Here is a 25,227-nt window from a genome sequence, read left to right on the forward strand (position 1 = left end):
GTTATGTAGAATGTAAACAAAGACAGTTTTAGCAGTGTGTTGAGTACTTCATGACACCTTACCCGTGGCAGCAATTTCTATCATTAAAAACAAGAACAAGAAATAGTATATGTAGTTGATTTCATCTACTTTTTTTGGAGCTTACAATTAAGTAACAGTATTGATTTTAGTCTGTTTCAACATCAGCAAAAAACTCCTCACAGGAGCTTTAATCATCAGTATCATTTTATATGATTTTATCCCATATTTGAGCTCTAACATATCATTTTTCTGTCCTCTGTATGTTGTTTTATGCCCCAAAAAATATTCTAAATGGAGTTAAAGTTGTTTGATTAATTGATATCTTCATTGAAATGTAATTCATCTTTCAACCACAGATTTTACAGCCTCTGGAATAGTTCGCGGCGTCTAAGAGACTTCGCAGGTGTTGAAATTTTCTACATTTTATCCACTTTTTGTGACTTTTATCATTTATTTTGTAATGCAATATATTTTTTTTACTTTTTGGGCAGTTCTATCTTGTTCTTAGACGCACTTTGAGCTGCATCTTCGTATGAAAAGTGCCTCAGATACGAACTGAAAACCCACAGCTGTTGATTCTGGACTTTGTAGGAACTTTTCTGTTTTCCTCATTATGAACTCGAAGTTATCATACAGCAGAAAGCGTGATGTGAAAGGTGTGTTAAATTCCGGTTGTTAATTTATGAGGTGAGCTGGCTGTGATTACACCGTGCATATCTGTAATCATGAAGTAAATTAATTGTGCCAGGAATAAACCAAGAGGACTAGCTTTACTTTTGTACACACTGAACTACGAAGCCAGTCCAATGAGAATATGCACATTAAGTTGACTGAACAATTAGATATCATCAGCCTTGCTAGTCTGCACAGGGATCACCAGTCAGTTAAACAAGTCATTATCCAGATATGTATCCCTAGACTTTGGTACTGCAATTATTAACCAGCAGCAACAAAAATCAACAAGCCATACTTCTGCACAATAAAAACATATATCACACCTCACTCATGTAAGTAATGTTTTGCATAAATGTGTGAGCCTGTTTCTTTACATGCTCTCAGTTTGGGCTCATATTGCAGGGTGTCTACGTTCACAGTGGGATGTGGCTCTTTCCCAGAGTTAATTTAAGACAGATAACTGCTGTCTCACCTTGGCGCGAGGTCTTGAAGCTGAAGGACTGGAACCCCCCGGTGAGGGCAGACGAGTCAATGACGTCCACTCCGTACTCGCTCTGGCTCCTTCGGTAGAGAGTGACGGCGACGATCAGAAGCACCACAGTCACTACGCCTGCAGCCAGGCCTGAGTACAAGGCCACATCACTGCTGCTCTCCACCACACCTTGGAAAATAAGAGAGAGAGAGAGAGAGAGTAAAACCAGAGAGGCAGTGTGAGTGACTGTTTTGCCTTCCAAGTCCTTGCACACTTAATTACAGAGTCAGGAGCCATTTCCTCACAGAATCAACGGAGAAACGGCTGCAGAGGATCATCACCGGTGTAACATTTGTTACAGTCTTTAATGGGAAGTCTATCTTGGTTTCAAACTACTTTAGCACCTTTTTTTTTTTTCTGTATTCTCCTCTTCCTGATGCACAGCGTCATTGTTCCATCCTGGAGTGTTAAAGCGGCTAATGAGGAACCTCAGAAGGAAGGCGATTATAATCAACGCAGCACCTGACTGTCATTTCAAACACTGCTGGGCTCTGCTGTTGGAGGCTCTCTGCGCTCCACCGGGATAATGTGACAAAACCAATTCATTAAATTAGCTCATCGACATGATTACGCTCTATCTGGTCGTGCCAGTTTTTGCAGCGTCCAAAAGTACTGCAGAAAAGAAAAAGAACGAGCGGGGAAATAAAGGGGGGGGACGCTAGCATGTTCTTGAGAGATAATGAGATCTTTGCTGAAACAGGACATGGGGAGAAATCCTCTAAGTAGCCTGAAGCTCAAATGAGGAGGAATGGACAAAAATATGCAAAGCGGCATTAACATCTACTGTAGCAGGTTAATTGAGGGCTCGGGAAGTTTTGGCAGCTTGGATGCATTCTTTGTATTTCTTTTTCTGCGATTCTGACAAACAAAAATACATAACTGTGTTAAAGGACGAGAAAGGAGAACATTTGCCGGTGGCTCTGTAGGAATCACATTTGTTTTTCCGGCGCGCAAACTATGCAGGAGTAATCAACACATAAATGGTCTTTTACCCAAGGCAGCAATAATGGATAGAGCAATGGATGTACAGTGTTAAAACACAGCTGCGAGGCTTGAAATGCAATACCTGGTGTATAATAATAACATTAGTGGAAACACAATCACAAACTGCAGCCTAAGCATTCAGCTATGGTTACAGAACGTCTACTTTATGACAAATAAACCCGCAAACAACCTGCAAAATGATTGCTTTTAACCCAAATGTGTTCCCTTTTTTTTCAGCTTGAAAGGCTCGCTAGCAACGACCTGAAAAATCACCTGCATTTCCCTGCACATTATTACATACACATATTCATACATATTCATGCATGTGGTGTGCTTTAAGTCCATCCAAACATCTGCATCGGAAATATCTCTCGCCTCTATTTTGAGTTTTTTCGATGAGTCATGCAGAGAGCTTTCATAACCACACCTGTCACCGTGAGTTATCCCCTGTTATACAGAGGCTACTTTCTGGCCTTCAGAATAAAAGTATTGTTTCCTATTTCGGGGCGACGCGCTCTCTTCGGGTGAAATGAGTGATGATTGGAGAGGCTGATTCACCCTTCAGACGTGCAGAGCTTCTCTCACTCACTGCTGAGCTATACTGATATTACAGAGTGGGGTACCTGCAGACCTAGCTTCCTTGCACTGGCTTCCTGTATGTTTTTGATTTTAAGATTTTACTGATCACTTTTAAAGCTCTACGTGGACTTACTCCAAGCTATATAGCAGACCTTTTAGTTCCTTAAGAGCCGACACATGCATTGAGATCCTCGGGCAGAGGTTTCTTGTGCATTCCAATGACAAACATGACAACGAAAGGGGACAGGGTGTTCGCAGTGAGGGGTCCGACACTCTGGAACCATCTGCCCGAGGAGATCCGGTCTGCTGAGTCAGTGAGCTCTTTCAAATCCCTTCTTATAACATACTTTTATCGCAGAGCCTTTCCTACAGGACTCCCTAAAAAGTGCTGCTCGAGTCCTCCTAACAAGGACCAAAAAAGTAGATCACATCACTCCAGTTCTTAGATCTCTACACTGGCTTCCTGTCTGACAGATAATAGACTTTGAAATCCTGCTGATGGTTTATAAAGCACTGAATGGTTTAGGCCGAAAATAAATTGCTGATCTGCTGCTACTGTATGAACCATCTCGACCTCCATCAGGTACTGGTCTGCTTTCAGTCCCTAGAGTCAGATGAAACATGGTGAAGCAGTGTTTAGTCACTATGCACCACATATCTGGAACACACTCCCTGAAAGCTGCAGGTCTGCTCCAACTCTCACCTCTTTTAAATCCAAGATTAATTTGATCTTTTTTATTTGCCACTCCCTTCCAATCTTAGCTTAATTTAACTCACTTTAAATGCAAATTTTAATTTTATTCAATATATTTCTAATTTTCCTTTTCTTTTCTAGGTTTAATTTTATTTGTCATTTTAATTGTGTTCTTTTATGCCTGTCTGAATGTTTCCAATGCTTTTAATGTTTTAATGTAAAGCACATTGAGTTGCCCTCGTGTATGAAATGTTTTATTTTATTAATTTTATCTGAATCTTATTTTATTTTAACTGTCTTATATTAATATATTTTAAATGACTTTCATTCCTTTAGATTTCTTTTAGGGGAATTTTATGTATTTTAAAATATGTTTCATTTCTTTATCTTGACTTGTGCATTTTTATGAACTGCCTGTTTTAATTGCTGCCCATGTGAAGCACTTTGTAACTTTTTTTTTTTTAAAGTGCTCTAAAAATAATAATATTATTATTTTATCTAACGTTGAATTGTTTTATTTTTCAGTATTAATTGTGTCCACATGACTTCTTATCATTGTTTTCTCTTAATCTTGAAATTACTTCTTTTTAAAAAAGCCAATGATTGGGGTCCTGGCCTCCATTCTGCTGTTTATCAATTTTAATAGATGGGACTCTTTTAAAGTTCATATCTGTTACAACAGCTCTTCATTTTCACTATCACACAGGATACAAGCACAAATGCTGCAAACAGAGTTTTCTTAAAAGTTTTGTTGAAGAAAATCATGCAAATGAAAAAAAAGAGTTGTGTGTTTTTCACTCCTCTGTAACGTCCTCTGCAGTCTCTGGCTCCTGTTTGTTTAATATGTTGGTAGGAGATGAGGCTAAACCAAATGGCTGCTGCTGATCCTCCATAAAACATTGTGCTGGCACCATCCTCACTCATCAAACACTGACTTAATGTTACTGTACCTCCCAAACAAATAACAGAAGGTGTAGCCTAGCAACGGCAGAGAGGAGCAGTGCAGGGGTAAGATATTAAACAGGGTGATGACTCTTCAAAAGGAAAACGACACACACCTCCGAGCCACTCAATCCGTTTAGAGTGCCGTCTGGTCATATGACAACGATTGCACATCTTTCTTACTCAAACTTAGTGTTATCTTTAAAATAATGCAGTGATGGCAAGCTGAGGAAGGAAACAGGAACTCACCCTGCGGTTTTGCATCATGGAGCAGCTTTCGATCTGCAGAAACAGACACACAGCAGAGTTTTAGGGTTCCTCTATAAAGCCTCTGGTCGTTACAGACAGATAGATATCAGAGCTGAGAATGACTCAAAGCATCCACAGACATCTGTGACGATACATGTATGTAACTGTTGAGGGGAATACAATGATCTGCTCATTTTGCTGTGCAGACCAGTTGTGTTGACAGCCAATCAGATTTCAGTCTGAATGGTTGGTCACTGAATGGTGAGTTCCTTCAATAACAGTCAGCGTGCACACTCAACATAAGCAGAGAAGTCCCCGTTTATTCTCAGAGTTAGGAACATAAAGCTAAAGATCTCTCTGCAGTGTTAGCTAAAGCCAGAACTTCAGGTGATGCTCCACACCCACTGATGAAAGAAGATCTGTAATGCCCCATATTGGACTCAAACGGCCGAAAACAGACAACAGGAACTGAGTACTGGTACCAGCCAACACTGGCCCTGTTGACGAATATCAACCATCAGCAGATGATGAAGCATGCAGCCATGTAAGCAGCCGATCTCTATGTCTGATGTATCACATCAACTTCATACTAACAAGCTGCTGAGCCCAATGTTTGAGTCTCCTGTCATTCTTTTGCAAACAAAAAGGTATTCATTCACATAAAAACCCAGGAGTTGGAGGACAACACTATTTATATCATTATTATTTATCACTTCTGTTTTATGTACTTTTTAATTTGTCTACTTTTGTAACAATCTGTGTATTTCATTTAGTTTAAACTCACAATATTGAGCTTCATTTTGTTTTGCTTTGTGATGTTTCTTACAGAGTTTGTGATTGTAAAGCAGCTAAAGATAGTTTTGAAGTAAAATGATAACTTATTTAAATGTATTTAACCAGGAAAACCACATTGAGATTAAGAATCTATTTTACAAGTGTGTCCTGGCTAAATCAACAGCAGCAGGTTCCAATAAAGTTACAGACAAACAACACAGAATTCTAAAACAAGACAACATATCATGGATTTCAGAAACAAAAGTCATCAGTCAAAGCATCTACAAGCTGATGCATCTTCCTCAAGAGCAGGGGTGTCAAACTCATTTCAGTTCAGGGGCCACACACAGCCCAAGTTGATCTGAAGTGGGCCGGACCAGTAAAATCATAACATAATAACCTATAAATAACGACAACTTTACATTTTCCCTTTGTTTTAGTGCAAAATAGTACAAGTATGTGCTGAAAATGTAATCAACTATCTTTCTACAAAAACAGTTCTCCATGATGAGTCTCATAGTGGGGCAGAACATTACTACATACTCTTTAAGCACTGAAACCTGCTGCAAACACACCAAACAAGTTATCAATTCACCTGACACAGAGTGTAATTTTTACTGCAAAAGAACAGAGAGATTATAATAATGAAGAAGGTAAAGTTGACTATTCTGGACCCCTCAGCTCCGAAAGGAACTGTTTGCTTGCTGGACAGTGTTGTATGCAGGGGTGTTGTGCTAGTGTTCGTAGTTAGTGGATCATCTTAATAGTGCTCTAAAAAGACTTAATGAATCTCAACCGGATTATGCAAACAGCAAGTCATCTATTTTCTCACTTTGAGAAAAAAGTCCTGGGAAAAAGTGCTGTTCAGGTGCGCTCCATCAGCACTATGATTGTATGCGACCCTCAGAGGACAAATTTAAAATAGTAGTTACTTTTATTGAAAATTTGCAGTTAATATCTAATCTGTAATTTTTTCACTTTGCAAAGTCGTTCCGTGGGCCGGATTGCAACCTCTGGCGGGCCGGTTTTGGCCCGCGGGCCGCATGTTTGACACCCCTGCTCAAGAGCCTTCAGTCTGCTTTTAAAATCATTTAAAAGAGACAAGCTCACTCAAACCCAAGCTCTCCTGCTGCAGGTTCCAGGCTACAGGAGCAGCATTATTTTTATATAGTTCATTATTATTACAAACTATAATAATGATAGCATTAAAAAGAATCCTTCAATGTTATAAAGCATAAATTATCTGAATCTCTTTGGGGTGAGTTGAAATGTCCAAAATCAAATCAGTAAGGTCAAGGGATATGCGTATTTGGTCAAACAATTAAACATCATCATCCTCGTTAAACTAATAATTCATATTTTTCTTATGGTAGGCCTGTCATGTTGTGTCTAAGCTGTAGCTTAGCCACTTGCTACTAGCCAGGGCTGTAACTCCTGTTACTGGAAACTACCATTATGCTCTACTACCCGGATGTAAACATGCACAGATGACACGTGTTTTTGTGATAAATTGCATGTGGGTTATTTCTGGTCGACTCAACACAGCCTACATTGCATAAAAAGCACATGCATGTGGACGTTGACCTGCAGGGAGAACCAAAGGCTGGTGGTGCTAGCTCTACTAGTGTTAGCCACATTCTGTAAACCAATTTGAAAGTCACAAACTTTAGCCCTATCTTCAGATACAGTCCTCATCGGTCACTGATTCACTCTCAGCCTTAGACTGCATGTCATCCCACACTCTCTGCACCAAACATCTCCCCTCTCTCTCTCTTCAGCTGTTCTATCCAATAAAGTCAGAATGCCCCAAAAATCTCAAAAAACAAAACAAAACAAACACTTCTCGCCATCAGGGATCACCATTAGATATCCAAGAATGCCACGTCAGTGTTAACAGAGACATGGGAGCTTTTTCAAACTACAACCAACACCTCCCCCAATAACTTCCACTCCATTTGCTTGAGCATATGTAGGGTTCACCACATTACATTCATATTTACTGTTGTTCAAACTGAGCAGCTTATACGGATGTCCACACTGAAAAAGCTGATTCATTCCTCACTGAATTGAGTGAGAGTTGTCCAATAGGCTGTCAGGGTGTCTGATCCCCACACTTCAATGCAAAGAGCTCCATTCAGCTGTGTGGGACTTCACACTGAGTCAATCCATGACAGAGACGAGCTGATAAGACCTTTAATTGACTTATTCCTTATTATTTTCTGCTTATTAGAATGAACAGAGACCCTCAATAACTTAGCGAGGAGGCCATGTTGGAAGTTAGTTTCTGCAGGCTACAAGTGTTCGTTGATTTGTTGCGTGTTGTGCATGTGGAGCACAGAGGATGAATAATGAAGATGGACGAGGGCGCCGCTAATGAGCGTAATTAGAATGACGATCATGTTCAAGCCCACGCTGCTGAAAATATGAGCAGTAAATCTATAATGACACAGTCCCTGAACACAACGGGGACTGACAGAAATGATGCAGAACTATCTTTTTTTTCCACGTCGGACAGATAGCGATGTTGACCCACTCTGTGTGCAGAGGCCGCCGGTGCAGTTCTCCGTAGCCAGCGCCACGCCGTCACACAGCCGTCCTCCATGTTTGGGCTCTGGAGCCGTGCACTCTCTGCTGCGCTGCCTCTCGCAGTCTGAGCTGCATACAGACCATTCCGTCCACTCTCCCCATCCGCCGTCCACTGAGGGAGAGAGAAGCACAAAAGTTTAAGAGTACAAAGATGCACATGAAAACACCCTTATGAGCAAGAGGAGTGAAAAAAAAAAAGCTGCAGAAAATACAGAAAAAGAGACACTGAGGCAAAAAGGAGCAATTATCTTACCTGACGTGACAGAAATGCCTACTTTTCTTATAAAAAATTCAACCATACAGCTCAAGTTGATTTATTTAATAGATCTCTGGGACTTTTTGAGAAAACACTTTCAAGGTAAGAGCTGCACTTCTATCTTTACAAAAACATTTTTCTCCTCGGGGGTGCCAAAATGTTGTGCCGTCTCGCCGACTTCATGAAACACAAAGATACTCCGCTTATGCCACACTCGATCAAGTCTCCTTTCCACCTCCAAAGTCCCCCCCCCCCCCCCTTCTTCCCGCTAATCTGAAGGCAAATGCACGCTGTTTATGTTCAAACCTCCGATGTGGGAGAAAAGACTCCTTCAGAAGGAGGCAGTCGGCAAAGGGGAGATAATGTTTGCAGGAGTGCACTGCCTTCGCCTGATAACTTTCTTCTTCTTAAACCTGATGAGAGTTTCCCTTTATGCTGCTGCTATGGTTCAAAATCATAAATTATGGCTTGTCTTGAGAAAAAAAAAAAAAAAAAACCTTGAGCAGAGCAGATTACACAGAAATTTTGATAACTGGAACTGCTGCTCTGCGATTATTTTCTTAACCAAAGCTTCTACGGTTTGTTTCTCTCTCTCAGGTTCTCTTTTCTCCCTCTTTATTTTTCACTCCATCTCCCACTTCCTCATTAACTTTCTCCACAGTTGCTGTTTCAGGATGCAGTGCTTTAGATGTTTAGATATGTGCAATCAAATCAAGGGAAGTTAACTAATGCTAACTAGCAAGGATGACAAGTTGAAAATCTGCATAATTAGACTACGGGGTGATTGCAGAGATAAATAGCTGAATATTGATCACCTTATTTGATAAATCAGGGTGCCATCTGCTTTTAACCTCTCATGTTTAATGTCATCACATCTCTTAAGTGTGAGGTTGAATAGAAACAACAGAGACATGGTGAAGGTTTTGCAGTTGAGATTGCACTGCCAGTCTTTCTCACAGATAGACGATACCTGGGCGGACTGACAAAGGATGTTTGTCGAACATCCTTCTCTTATCCTTGTAAGATTGCCATCAACTATCTATACCATCAAACTAGATAACAAATTGGACTGGGCAAAGAACTCTTAAGGTGTCAGGCTTCCAACAGAATCACCAAACTCATCCCAAAGGCAGTGATGTCGTGGGGGAGGAGTTAGACTCTTTAGTTACATTTCCACCAAGAGTTCTGGGGTCTTTTAGCCCCCAGAACTACTTTACCCGGAACTAAAAGGTTCCTGTGTCCTCATTGTTGTCTGTGTTTTGACTGCGGGCTGAAGTCCCAGGTAGATTGTGCAAATCAGGCCAGTGACATATGGAGGAAATAAAAAAGACGACACCATAGGAGCAGACGGACAGGGAGGTATCATATGAGCAACACAACAGTTAGCCTGTTAGCATGAAGAGACTCAGCTGGCTCTGTTTTAGATGGTGCTATATTTCATCACAGATGGATTCACTGAATCAACACGTGAGAGGAGATAAGCGCGAGTAGCAAAGACGTTTCAACACGGCTTTGAAATCGTGTTTAACTCAAAAAGTTGGGCAGAGATCGGCCGGTGTTCTGGTTTAAACAGCGACCCCGTTAACTGGAGACTCTCAGACGGATGCATCCCTCATAACCGTCTTTGGATGATCATTAAATATCTGATGAGGAAAAAACTAAACTAGTTTGCATTCCCAGGAACTCCCTCTGTGTTTCAACAGCTGTGTAAACTCCACAAACACTGACACGTTCAGCTGAAGGTCTCCATTATACAGGGTCCATTTAAAACCGTAACACCTTGAGAGACGCATTCGCTGTGTGCTCAGAGAAGACTACCATTACAAGCTGCTAAATCAAGTGATAGCAGTGCCAGAGAGGAGGATGCAGTGGCACTCTACACAACACCTCCCACCCGCTCCATCACATCCTAAAACACAGCCCACATTCAGTGACTGATTCCCCCACAATGCACCACAGAACTCCACAGGAAGTCATTCTAACCTGTGGCTATCAAACTTTATAACTCTGTACACCTCTGAGTGTCAGACACGCTCTGACCTGTGGACTCGCCTCACAGCAAGAAGACTCTTACCTTCTTTATTATTCATCGTTTTCATTTATTAAAGCAGTTTCTGCTCATATCTGGAACACAGATATCTGTAAATATTCATATGTGAAAGCACATACCTGTGCATGTTCATAATTGGTTACACATATCCATACAGATTCATACTTGGTTGCACACACTGCTACAAATTACTTACTACAATATTGATGTTCATGCTTACTGCAATATTTCAGGCTTTTACACACTGACAGTTTGGAGGTAGTAACAGAGGAGTAATGGGAGGAAGACAGTAGCAATGTTTAGTCCTGCAGCCCAGTGAGTGAAGGCCTCACCTAAAGACACACTGGCACATCGGTACTACGCTGCCTCGAGAGTTCAATGTGTCAGTACTAAGGTGTAGTTATGGCAGGACTTTGCACTTGTGAATAACATCTCCACACCTTCTCTGCAGTGTTCTTCTTTATATCTGTGAGAAGCAGTAAAAACTGATGCATTCATGGACATGCACAATGTAAATATTCTTAGAGTTGGATCCCACACTGTGTTTTCAACTTTTTAGGAAACACACTGACGTGCGTTTAGATTCTGAGAGAGACTCATCCCCAAGCGGCAAACTCCGGTCTCAAACGACGAAGCCAATGCGGAAGTGATATAAACTGCAATACATCGAAAATTCGCTTGAGGCTGGCTGCAGAAACACCGGAAACCACATAGATATGAATGGGAAAAAGACGATCTTTGCAGCATTAATAAACATGTTTACAGCCTGGTTCAAAAAATGGCTTGGCCCTACAACGCTAATCTCTCTAATGGCACACACTGTACGGGGGTGAATTTTTTTCTAACGTGACGGTTAAGAAGATATTAAGATTATGAGTTTTGCCCAAATAAGGACATGACTGACGTGACTCCCGGTCAGGAACACACAGCCATTGGCTAAGAGACTCACACTACGTCACACTCTGCCTAGTTGAGTTCCGCATTACCAATATGGCTGCTGCCGTCGATTTACTTCAAAACAGCTCTCAGGAACAGATGGGTGACATCACGGATACTACGTCCATTATTTATACAGTCTATGCTCATCCCCCCTAAATGCACCACAGAACGCCACAGGAAGTCATTCCTGCTTGTAGCCATCAGACTCTACAACTCCTCTTTCTGATCACTGAACAATATCTTGTGCTCTGTGCAATAACCATACAATAACCATGCAATACACTGTGCAATATCCCTGCAACTTTAACATCTTTGCATATAACACCTTAATTCCAAGCTTTAGTACATGGCTAATTCTACTATACTCCATTATTATTTTATTTTATTTTGATTTAATTTATTTTGTTTTATTTTATTCTAGTTTATTTGATCTTTATTTTCTTTTCTTTTTTCCTTTAAATATTTTTTTTTCTTTTATTTTGATTTATTTTATTTATTTTTTATTTTATTCTAGTTTATTTTATTCTAGTTTGTTTGATCTTTCTTTTCTTTTATTCATATTTATATCTTATTTTATTCCTTCTTCTATTAATATTTTGGCTTTCTCACATACTGTTTATAAGAGCTCTGTAATGACTAAATTTCCCTCCCCAGGATAAATGAAGTATTTGTGATTCTGATTCTTCTTTGTTGGTTAAATATGCTCAGGTTAGTGAAGAACAAATATTAAAAAAGCAGGAAGAAACATCTGCCAAGCTCTGCCTTAAGGTCAAACAATCCTCTTACCAGCACTTCAGCTCACTAATTAACACATTTGTCTTGTTTGTTAAATATGTACCAACAGCAAAACGTCAAATCAACAATTAGTGGTTTTATGTGGGGTTTGTGTTACAGTGTTTTTAGGTCAGGAGTCAGGAAAGGCAGTGTGAGAAAAACAGCTCCAGCAAGTTCTATAGATTAACTGCCTGCAATATTACAAATAGAGGTCCTGTGTTTATGTTAAACCAACAGGGTTCAAGGTTTAAGTGTAGAAGTTATATCTTATCTTAATTGTTATAATAAAAGCATTCACAGTAAGATGTAGTTGTATTTTCTTCCACCCTTCACAGACATGAAACAGCTTCACATGCTGGAAACTGAATTAGAATATAAGATGAAAAAGGAGAGATAATTCACACATTTCTACTGAATATATTGGATTATATGAACACACAGTTAATGTGTATGAAAACACACATAATGTGCTGTATCTGTGAGATCAGTGCGAGGGGAAGCAGGCCGGTGATGTCCGAGGACAGTCGAACATAAAGCAGGAATCAGAGCAGATTTCACAGATTAAGTGCAGTGCAGAGTACAAAATGTGATTTGTAAGCTTTAGTGCTGATGTGCAGAAATTCTTTTCCCCTGCTCCCAGCCTGTGTGCGGAGCTAAGCTAACCGCCTGCTGGCTATGGCTTCATATTTCATAAGACATAATGTGCAATAATGGGACATTACCGTACCTGCAGTGTCTCTGTTATAACGTTGAACAGGCTAAATTAACCTGCACAACTACCTTGACTTCATTTTTTTCACTGCAGGTGTTCATATGCAGCAGCATACAGTGCACAGCAAATCTTATTTTCAGGTGAGAATAAAACAATAAAACTATCTATATATCTATATTCTAGTTAGCAGCTGAAGAAAGGATTGTGTGCTCAAATCAAAGTGAAGTGACATTTGTAGCTCCAGGAATATCAATGTTCAACAAATCCTCAGGAGTGCTGCCTGTTTATCTGTTTCTGGTGAGTCTCAGCTTCACTGTTAATAGTGAACTTATGTATCTCCTTATGTGGCTTTTAGTCGTTTTTAAATCGTATGGTGCCTTTTGTACTTTTCTTTTCTTTTCTTTTCTTTTTTTGTTTGTGTTTTGGTTCCTCCTCTCCCTTTTTTGTTTTCATTTTATTATACTTTATTTTGTTAAATCTTGATCTTTTTAGGGAGCCTTTTTAACATCTTGCAAGGGGCTACAGATGTAAACAAAGAATCCATCATCCCATCTTGAACTCTCTCTTGACTGCTGCTGGCATTATAATATATAATATACTGTATTATACAATTATCTTGCTATATTACATTTTGTTATATTACATTACTATTCTAACTACAACCCATGGTCATATTATATACAAATATTCTTTCTATTTATTGCTTAATTTGTCATTACCAACCATAATCACACCATGTCAACCTGTCACTACTGAAACATTTTTTAATACTGCCTGTAATTACTTCTATTTAATTTAAATTCCATTTGTAACATTGTATATATCTAAATTGTATTCTAGCTTTATTTATCTATTTCATTTTACTTATTTTTATTTTATTTTTTATTTTATTTTATTTTATGTTATTTTGTTTTATTTTATTTTGTACTTATTTTGTACTTATTGAAACTTCTTCTTGATTGTACTTATGTCTGGGTTGCTGTAACAACTGAATTCCCCCCCCGGGGGATCAATAAAGTAATATCTTATCTTATCTTAGCCTTTTGGCTAACTCTTGCATATTTACAAAAATGTTACTTAATATGCATGGTCCTTTTAAATGAAAACTAAAATAAATATTTACATAAAATGTACATACGCAAACCCCTCATATGCAATATTTATATTATAACTGTGCAATAATATTCATGTCAATGCAATACCAGGAACTTTGAAAACCTTTCATATATGTGCAATATCTTAAACCCAAATACCTCTTCTCCTGACCTGACTGTATATACTCGACATTTGTTTTATATTATTGCTATATTTATATTGTCTTTTATATATATTTTCTACTTGTTTTATTTTATTTGTATTTATAACATGCACCTTTAGGAGCAGCGCTTCTAATTTCATTGTACACCTGACAATGACAAATAAAGGATATTCTATTTATTCTATTCTATTCTATTCTATTTATTCTATTCTATTCTATTCTATTCTATTCTATTCTATTCTATTCTATATATGAATAACTAAATAAATGAGCGACACAGAGGCTTCAATCTGGTTTGCTTCAGTGGTAAAAACCCCAAAAGGAGACTTGGGATTTATCTGCAACATCAGGTCTTAAGTTTGCTGTTTTTACATCATAATGCTGATGTAAAAACTAAATTGATGACTAATGAAAGTTTTATCATGTCTGTCATTGAGAGGAGAAGTAAACAACTCTTAAAGAGCTTTTATTAAATGAGGATCGGATCGATCATTTCAGATGAATTCCAGGTAGCCTGGGAATCTTAATGCTGATTGGCTTTTAGCTATTAGTCCAGCTCAGTCCTGGACCCTGTGGAGGTGGTGGCTGACAGGAGAATTATGGCCAATCTGTCATCTTTGATGAACATGTCTTTTCTATATATACTTGTTGAAATTCTTGTATCTTAAGGAGTATCTTATCTTATTCACAGTCTCACTTTCTCTGTAAATAGTAAGCTACACTAAGACTTAAATCTGGTTTGCGTCAAAGGTAAAAAACCCAAAAGGCTACTGATTTTCTTGCAATTTGCCTGCAATTAAAATGTCTTAAAAGGTGACATATCATGCAAAATTGACTTTTTAATGGTTCTCTACCTGAAATATGTGTCCCTGGCATGTCTACAAACCCCCCGAGAATGAAAAAAATCCATTCTGCCCCTGTTCTGATTTCTCCACCTTTCTGTAAATGTGTGTGAAACGAGCCGTTTCAGACTTCTGTGTTTTTGTTACGTAACAACAATATCCGGTCTGTCACGGAGTCAGAGCTCGGAGCTTGTTCAGCCCATAGACTGTATAAACTAATACTGAATTCCCCCCTCCGTTTTTCATTACCTGCACAAATGTGTGCTGACAAGGAGCTTAGGAGGGAGGCATGCTAGTTGTAGGCTGTCTTAATAAACACAGAGGTCGGTTTTACTCCCCACGTCTGCAGATTTGAAGATCTAGTGGATGATTTTTATTTATCATGGATAAGTGCTAGCGCTAGTTAGCATAGCCACATAGCTACATGTTCGTAGCTGTGTACCAAGACACACGTCGACATACTGATAAATAAAACAACAAGAAACACTAAATCTGTGACCAATCCTTCAGAAAGGTCCTGCTACAGGCGCCTCTCCGTCAGGATCAGATTCAGAGGGTTGAAGTAACGTGATCTCTGAGCAGCCGTGTATATTCAGCCAACATGTAAACATTAGATCAACGTGTTGGACAGCCGAGGCACATCCACTTCCTGAGGGGGCGTGGTCAGAGAGAAAACAGAGTGTTCTGAGGAGGACTGAAGAAGAGGGCTTTTCAGGCAGACCAAAATCTGATTACAAAGTGTTTTTTTGAGCATAAACTTTAAAGACATGTTTTGGGGACCTCTTAGACCAATATATATTGATGAAAAAAGCGTGATATGTCACCTTTAAATTTGCTGTTAAAACATCATTATGCAGATTTGAAAAAATTAAAATGAAAGTTTCATCAGGTTTGTCCTTGAGAGGAGAAGAAAACACCTCTTAAAATGCTTTTATTGAATGAGGATTGGATCGATCATTTCAGATTAAATTAAGATAGCCGGGACATCTTAATGCTGATTGGCTTTTAGCTATTCACAGTCTCAGTTTCACTGTAAATTGCAAACTTTACTGAGGCTTCAATCTGGTTTGCTTCAGTGGTAAAAACCCCATAAGGATACTGATTTTCTTGTGATTTGTCTGCAATTAACAGGTCTTAAATGTGCTGTTAAAACATCATAATGTGTGTTTGTAAAAATTAAATTGATGAAGACTAATGAAAGTTTCATCAGGTCAGTCCTTGAGAGGAGAAGAAAACAACTCTTAAAATGCTTTAATTGAATGAGGATCGGATCCATAGTCGGGAAATCTTAATGCTGATTGGCTTCTAGCTGTTCACAGTCAAGAGGATTTGTCACTCAAGTTGAAATCGTCCTCAGATCAACACTGATGGGAACTGAGATGTTGATCAAATGGATTGCATTCTTTCTGCTTTTGCTCTCCATACAGGCTTTTTTTTTTTCATGCAGACACCAAAGCCTGCACATTTGATCAATACTACTCAGACTACAAACACTCCAGAACACTTATACTCTCACACCAAAGCCTGGTCCCACGTGTACGGATCTACACTTTTATCTAGAGTCTGAAAATAGAGACAGCCTCTGTCAGCCGAGCTTTAACATTTTGAAGCATGAGGTTTCATATTTGCATACTCTTGCTTTAAGTATGTGCACACACACACACGCGCACACACACTAGGGGAACAGAGATGATGTCCTTGTGCTCACCTGGACACAGCGTGTTGCAGGTGCTCTTCTGCACTGACATGCCCTCACAGAAGGCTCCCCCGTTGAGAGGAGCTGGATTTGTGCAAGTGCGGGACCGTTTCTGCACGCCACGACCGCAGCGAACGTTACAAGGAGACCAGTCTGTCCAGGATGACCAGCCTCCATTCACTGCGTGCCAGAAGAAGAAAAAGAATGAATAGAAGGAAATCTGGAGCCTACATTTTTGTGCTTAACAATATATGTCCTGCCAAGAAAGGAAGCATCACAGGCTTTCACTTGAAGGTGAAAAGAATATCTTATGAAGGAAAAAGAACGAGGTGTCTTTGTAAAGATGATCAATGGCGTCTCCCCTCCTGCCAACTTAGATTTTTCTCTCTGATTTGTTGCCTGAAATATTTGGGTATGATTGACTAATCAGCTCATTTGCTGTCAAAGCACAAGAAGAAATACAACATCCCACTATTGTACATCTGTCTGCGGCTATCGGGAGCAGTAAGCCTGTCAGAGACTTCATTAGCATTAGAAAAATTAATGATTGATGTGCCTCAGCAGTGGGGTGTCAGAAAGCATTAGACAAATTCCCACAGCTGCTAAATATCCCCTCTGAAAAAATAAAAATAGCAGGATGAAAGGTCAGCAGAAAGGAGTGCAGAAACTCTTCAATTAACAAGGTTTTCCTATGGCGTGGAAGGAGGTGGTGCAAGTATGACATTTTAATTTCACTTATTCTCCTCTGTGGCTGCAAAGCTCTCTGCAGGGGCCGTAAAATACGCTGGAAACAGTGTCTGCCGGCCTGCAGCCACACAAAACGCTCCACACGGTCCGGGGTGTTTAGTGCTGGCAGATAAAAGCAGGGGGGTTTGTCACAGTCCTTGTCACTGCCTTTCCCCCCATTAATAATTGAGTTCTTGTAAATATTGAGCCCGTGTCTCCTTGTTTTCACACATGAGGGATCACTTGCCCATTACCTGCTCATTAGACTCTTGTGTGAAAAAGGACCACACGCTGCGGTCGAGCAAGGCTTTTTATATTAATGACTTTGGGGAATTTGCTTATGGGGCCAATTTGACAGCCGCCTTCTGTCGTGGAAATTGATACTTTGATGCTGACAAGAAAGCAGTTTGACATTGTTTTGATCATTATGCTGCAAAAACTCAAAAAAACTACCATCAGAGTCAAACTTCCAGACACGTCCTCTTCTGAAACAACACTAAATATCTTACCATACACTACGACAGTGGCGGTTGCACTGCGTCTCTTGGCCACGATGTTGCTGGCGACGCAGGTGTAGTTCCCCGAATCGGAAAGGCGAGCTTCTGAGATGATGAGATTGTGGTCGCCTCGCGTGTCGATGACACCGTCGGAGCTCAGAGGCTCCTCGTTTTTCAGCCATTCAACCTGAGAACGACAGAGGACACGCATGAGAGGAGAACGAGGCTGAGGCCTTCATCTTGACACAAACATGTTTGAAGACGACGTCTGAAGGAAACATAAACAACATTTCAAAGTGTGTGTACCCCTTGTTACATGTCGAAACAGTAAACAAACCGCTTTGGTTTGTTTGTTTGTTTGTTTGATGAATGTGGGAACAAAATGAAGACATTTTTGTTTTTCAGTTCAACGTTTTAGTTTGGTTTTGAATTGTCATGCAAAGCAGTTTTCATCAGTGCTTCTCCACCTCCTTCTGTCTGATGTAGCTCCACAGCCCGATCAAATGACGCTTTCATCTGCACCGCTCAAAATATGATGTGTCGGATGAGAGATCATAAAGTGGATGTTATGTAACCCTTTTGTTATGCAGAAGTGGATATTTTTGCAAACATAGCTTTAAACCAGGTAGACTACTTGATTCTGATTGGTTTAAACCGGATAGCAATGGTTATTCATTCTCTCCAGCTACAGCAACAATTGAGTCAACCAAAGGAGGCACATTTCACCTCTGCTTGCTGACAGAAGTGTTATCTCTGTGGTGCAATAATTTACATTGTTGCAGTTTAACCATAGGCCTTGAAATATGAAGGCAATACAGACGCTCTAAAAAACTGCAGTTCCTTGAGTGTCCACTGGGGGCTGGCTGCAGAAGCACAAGAAACCACATACACACCCATTCAAAAAAGCTGATCTTTACAGCAGAAATAAACATATTTACAGTCTGGTTAAAAAAATTGTGCTCATTTATCTCACCGCACACACTGTACATGGGTGTATTTTTTATCATTTGTTTATTTAAGGTATTAAACTTATGAGTTTTGCATGATTGAGGGCACAGCTGACTTGACTGCAGGCGGGGACACTGTAGCTGTTGGCAAGGAGGCTAAAGGACTGTCTCAACTCCACCTCTTTGCCTCTTGCTAGGTCGACTGAAGGTCAGGTTGAGTCTGCATTTCCAATATGGCCGACGCCAGGCTTTGAACTCCACTTTAGAAAAACAATGGGTGACATCACTGAGATTATGTACATGTATCATAAAGTCTGAGAGTTTAACAAGGTAGTCAAGCTGTGTTTGTCTTTACTATTTTTATTTTGCTACTGATTTTAGCTGCTTCAATTAAGAAGTCACAGCCATGCTTTCATTTGCAGCAGGTTACTGTCATGCTCGTCTCTTAAAGCTGCTGTTGGTAGTCGTGATACAAACATCAGTAACCCCACCCACAAAAGATCATTGTGCACGTTCTATGAGGAGGTAGTGGCTTCCCAGCCAATCAGGGCAACATAGTTGGGCCACCACTCGACCAATCAGGACAGAGGGAGGTAGTAGCTCTGATTGGTCCGTGATAACGGGAAAGAGGGGAATAATAACATTGCTTGATACAAAGGCATTGGAAAACACAGAGATTTTGCCATAATCTTAAATTACTTCGCTTACAGATGAGTGCCGATGGGTATTATGACCATTCCTACTGTTGCGGCAACACTGTCCAGAGTATGGGGGTGTGGCTGTCGAGCTACAGGTGGGCGGACCTTCCTGGTCACGTGACCAATTTATCAATGAGATGGTGACGCTGTAGTCTTGATTAGCTCAGGCAGACACCTGCTCGAGAGGCGAGAAGAAAGAGACGCCGTTGTCAGAAGCCGTGGAAAGACATTCTTGCGAAGTTTTCCCCTTTTCCCGTTGAGTTTTGTCGTGTGTTATATATGTCAACTTAAATATGAACTGTCATCCGAAACCCTGAGGGGTAACGAGAAGGAAGCAGCATGAGCTGGTCCCGCAGCCGTGAATGGTGTCCTGGAAAGAAGTCGGCACAGGTAAGGTCCGCCTTTTCCCTTTGCCTTTTGCTCGACAGCCACCTGATGCCTTCTTTAGTATGGCACGGGCAGCCAACGCTTGGATGCCCTAGACCGAGCTCGTGCCAGGATTGTGTTGCCGTGACACTACCAACAACAGCTTTAAGTCTCTCAAAAAATAAAACCCTAAATCAACTTCAGCTCACCTTTAATGCTGCAGCAGAAGTTATAGAAATATGAATACATCACATTATTTCCCAGGACTCATCACTGGCCTCCACCATGTCAGAGGGTAGAGTTTAAACTGCACTGCTGCACGTCTATGGATCTCTCCATGGCTTACAGCTCTGACTGTCCTTCTGCCACACGAACCCTTTCGACCTATCGGGTCAACTGTTCCCAGAGTTCAGACTAAACATGGAGGAGCAGCATTTCAATGCTGTGAACTACAGAGCTGGGGACACATTCATAGATTTGGAGGAACTCTTTCCAGCTTTCAGTTATTTCGATGATTCCTGTACTTCTCCCTTCTCTTAATGCTTTAACTATGTATTTTAAATGTTCCTTTAAAGGTTTTAATGCATTCAGTAAAGTGTATGAGTTTCTGTTTTGTATGAAATTTGCAATAAAAATAAACTTACCCTGTTATGGCTTTACAGTGCTTACAAGAAGGTAACAGATTTGTTTCAGTGTTGTTATCGCCTTTTTAAAACCTAGTGTTTTCGTTTAACTGAAGGTAAAATCATAAGCACATATAGTAATGGGAGTATCAATGACCAAAGCAGATAATTAGCTTCTTGTTTATGCATTTCCATTGCAGCCCTTGAGTGCCATTGGCCAAGCATTTTCTATTTGCCGTACAGAGGTCTTACTGCAGTATAGATGATGAGAGGGGTCTTTAACCGTACAGTGTGTGCTGTTATTCCTTAAAGCTAAATACTCTCCTCCTTGCAGCTATTCCACAGACTGCACCACAAAATATTATCTTTAAACCAGAAATGGGCATTTCTCTGCCGCTGTACAACATGTATTAAGATAAGTGAGGGGTTGTGAGATAAGGGGGTTTGTGGGGAAGTATGACATGAACGACATCCACTCTGAGGGAGGGATGCAGAAGGTAGGGCACATCTTCTATCGTTACAAATTCAGTGGCCGTGTAGTGACTGAAAGTAATAAGGAACTACAAAATAAAGGGCGCTCTGTTGATGCTCCCCTCCTCGCATGACTGCCCCTGTAAATTGCTATTAATGTGCCACTGGCTTGAGCTTTTCATTGAGAGAGACGAGCCGGGGCATGAGGGACCGCGGTTTGATTTATGGCAGTGTATTTGAGGATTAAAAACTCCGCCCCACTGGGAGCCCCATGCGCTTGTGCACAGTGTGTTTGTGTGTGTGTGTTTGTGCAGTGTCCATTCGCCAAGGGACTATAACAACAGCCAACAAACTCAGAGATTGCTTTGGCTCTTTCTGAGCGCCCTGGATGAAAAAATTGAGCCGAGAAATCAATAAATCAGGAGTCACGTTGTCACAAACAGTTTTTTTCTCCTTTTGATGGCCAAGAAGTCTTTCATCATGTGCCTTTAATTTGACTTTTTTCATCATTGGGCTCCACAGCTTTCAAAGATAAACCATCAAACCGCAGAGGGTGGCCCGTATCAGTCATTCTATCCATCTTTGTCTCTCTATTTTTGTCTTTCACTATTTCACACCTTCAGAGTCTAATCAACCCCCGTGTCGACGACCGCGCTGCACTGCATTCTCCACAGCTGCAACAATCAGGCGACTCAATTATGGAAACAGTCAGCTTCCTGTTTCCACAGAGGAAAGTTAGAGAAGATCGTTCACTGTAATCTGAAAATGTAAACCTTCCTGTGGAGTCATCAGAATCTGTGTTTTGGTTTGATGTTTCTTTAAGATATATTTATAAATTCAGATTAAACTCTGGTCCTTTGCTTCAAGCACTCACATCCCCTACCTTCCTACCTTCCCACTTATCATGTAATATTTAACTCCCTCACCTTTGTTCCTACATGTCAGTTCATCCATCCATCCACCAATCTATCTATCTATCCTTTCATCCGTCAGTCAGACCATGCATACTTTTAAAGTACATTACCTTTCAATACATCTATCTATTTGGCAACCTGTTTAACACCCATCTACCCAACATCCTCTCTTCTTCATCCATCCACCAATCTATCTATCCATCCGTCCGTCAGTCAGACCATGCATACTTTTAAAGTATATTACTTCTCAATACATTGATCCATTTGGCCACCTGTTTAACACCCATCTACCCAATATCCTCTCTTCTTTATCCATTCTTCCATCCATCCATCCATTCATCCATCTATCTATCTATCGATCCATCATCCACCCATCCATCCATGTATTCATAGATCTGTCTGTCTGCCATCCATTCATTCTTTCATACATCCATCCATCTATCTTTCCCCATCAATCCATTCGTCCATCCATCCATCCATCCATCCATCCATCCATCCATCCATCCATCCATCTTTCCACATCCATCGATTTGACTGCCAAACATAGACCCATCATCCATCCCTCTATCTATTATCCATTTTTCTCCCAATCCACCCATCTTTCCATCCATCTGTCTGTCATCCATCCATCCACCCATGTATTCATAGATCTGTCTGTCTGTCTGTCTTCCATCCATTTATCCATCCATCCATCCATCTTTCCCCATCCAACCATTCGTCTGCCCATCTATTCATAGATCTGTCATCCATCCATCCATCCATCCATCCATCCATCCATCCATCCATTTGACTGCCAATCATAGATTTTTCATCCATCCCTCCATCTATTATCCATTTTTCTCCCAATCCACCCATCTTTCCATCCGCCCTTCCATCTATCTAATTTTTGTACCAACTTCTAATCCCCCCCTTTATTCTACCTATTTCACATTTGATCTTTTCCCATCCATCCATTCATCCATCCATCCATCCATCCATCCATCCATCCATCCATCCATCTTTCATCCATAGATCCAACCATTTACCCATCCACCAATCTTTCCATCCTAACACATAGCCAATTATTGTTCCAACTTTTAATCCACCCCTTTATTCTACCTATTTCACATTCGATCTCTCTTCCCATTCATCAATCCATGCATCCATCCATCCATCCCCTTGTGTATCTCCTGATCTCTCCATTCTGCAGTAGTATGTGAGATGTTTTAGAGCCGTGTATAGCGAACCTTTATGTGGAGTAAGCTAGAATTCAGTGTGGCACACCGTTGTTCCTCCTCTGATTGTACAGCTTTTAGCCTCTCTCTCTCAGACTTTGTCCCTGTCTACTATCTGGGAAGTGGGGAATTAACCTTGACAAGTAGGAGGCTTGTGCTTTATCACCTTCACTGCAAGTACTGCTGCCTCTTTCACCAAAAGGATAAGAGAGGTGAACTCTGTTGTTTTTACAAGCGTTACATTATACATAGTCTGTGTATTGTCTGAAAAGATTCTCCCCCAAAGGCATCTCTAATGTCACCGGGAGACAATTTAAAGGCTCAGTTAAAAAAAAAGGTCTGAACCCAAAAGTACAACTCTGAGGCCAGTAAAATAAAAGTTCACTTGAGGTCGAAAACAAGCAAGAGTCACAACCACGGAGTCGGGCTATATGAGGCAAAAGTATCCAACTGGGGACTCGTGCTGGAGAGCAGGTGTCCAAAAGGCAAGCAGGGGGTCATAACAAGCAAAACTGAGGCTCAGAAAATGGCTACAGAAAACACAATAGATGATCTGGCAGGGAATGGATGAAAGAAAGGGCGGTCTATGTGTTGCAGGGCTGATTGGAAAAAAGGAGCAGGTGTGCCAGGGTGCATGGGGGTGACTGCAGGGCAGGTGGGAGTGACCGGGTCTGACATGACAGGCGGGAGAAGCAGACGAGTTAACTGTGACACCAGGAAACAGGCTGACACAGTGTTAGACAAAGTCTGAGAGGCTGATAACGAAGGAAGCAGCAGCTGACTCCTCTGCACCTGTCTGTTGTTACAAAAAGCAACTTATCAAATTAAAAAGGAAGATTCACATTGAAGCTGCTTCCTGATAATGCTCTCTGTTTTCATCTCCCCTTTCTGTTAAGCACAGGCTATTTTTACTAAACTGCATGTGTTGTTATGATGGGAGAAAAGGTCACATGGATTAAATTGGGATGACACCAACTATTAGATAAGAGAAAATTACGTAATAACACAAGTTAACTCATGTAAGGTCAGCTGTAGAGCTACAAACACTGTGTACCAACTCAAACACACAGTGCTTCTGTGCTGTCACGTTTGCATTGTCTTTGAAATTACTGCAAAATGTGTCTCCATACAGTTCAGGGAAATAATCTGGAGAGCTTTCGTCCTGCAGGCGGTTTGTAAACAAGTACAATGCAGGGAATTCATTGAAATATAAATTAACCCCAATCCTTTCCCCCTCCTCCAATATGTATTCAGATGGGGACGCGTGTTTATGGAGTGGAGCCAAGATTGAACTTGACATGTACCACGATTTAAGCCATTATGTTTTATAAATTCAATGTATTTCCATGTTCAGTGGATATTTTACCTCAAGTCATTCAAAGTACAACTTGATGCACCGCCAAGAGCTAAACGATTCAGAGGCGCTTTATCTCATTATCATCGCTTCTGTTCAACGTGAAAAAAAACACACAACTCCCATCAGGAAGTAAGACGCTCAAACAACAAGCTGTGCAAACAGGATCTATTTTAATCAGTTATTAAACGCAGGTGGAGAGGTGTTTGTTTGTTTTTTTACCATCCACAATAAGCCACAGTGTGAAGTCCTTAGGGTGCATTCAGTTTGTGCTATGTGAGAGCTAAAGCTGTGCAGCACCTTACAATGAATGCAGAATCCTTATGTTGGATCAAAGTCTTCAGGCATAAATAAACTGATGGTTGAAACTTTGAATCTGGTTGTTTTATTGTAGAGTGCCTGAATTCACCAAACTCTCACTGCTGCTGTTTCTTTCCTCAGAATCAGAGGTTAAACATTTGTTTCAATGTTGTTTGGCTGTATTCAAGATTTTACTGTGTTCATAGAAATAGGAAATCTGACAAAGTCTGACAATGTCAATGCTTAAAAAAAGGTCATATGTTGAGTTTAAACAGAATATTTGACAGCTTATTAGCTACTGACAGCTACGGCATCTCTGCTAACTTTACCATTCAACCAATTCCTATCTCACATAACTGTTAACTAATTAAATCAATCAAACAATCTTTATTTATATACCACCAAATCACAACAAATGTTATCTGAAGACTCTTTCCAAACAGAGCAGGTCTAGACCGTACTCTATGTTCTATTATTAACAAAGGCCCAACCTCAAGACAGGATAAGATCCAGTCCCGTCTTAATCCACCATGAGCAGAGCACTTTGCAGCATT

The 25,227-nt window shown here is 40.4% G+C and overlaps 1 protein-coding gene across 1 annotated transcript in view; it reads right to left on the reverse strand.

The window, feature by feature from the left end:
* Positions 1-25,227, reverse strand: part of unc5da (unc-5 netrin receptor Da) — a 389,274-nt gene that overhangs the window by 64,952 nt on the left and 299,095 nt on the right. The window contains exons 5-9 of the mRNA XM_034710336.1: positions 17,799-17,973; positions 16,576-16,743; positions 7,984-8,148; positions 4,677-4,709; positions 1,169-1,357 (exon numbers count right to left, since the gene is read on the reverse strand). Of these exons, the coding sequence (XP_034566227.1) occupies positions 1,169-1,357; positions 4,677-4,709; positions 7,984-8,148; positions 16,576-16,743; positions 17,799-17,973 (730 nt within the window). The remainder of the gene's footprint in view (positions 1-1,168; positions 1,358-4,676; positions 4,710-7,983; positions 8,149-16,575; positions 16,744-17,798; positions 17,974-25,227) is intronic.

The sequence above is a fragment of the Notolabrus celidotus genome, chromosome 19 (genome assembly GCF_009762535.1).
Source record: "Notolabrus celidotus isolate fNotCel1 chromosome 19, fNotCel1.pri, whole genome shotgun sequence".
NCBI classification, from domain to species: Eukaryota; Metazoa; Chordata; class Actinopteri; order Labriformes; family Labridae; genus Notolabrus; species Notolabrus celidotus.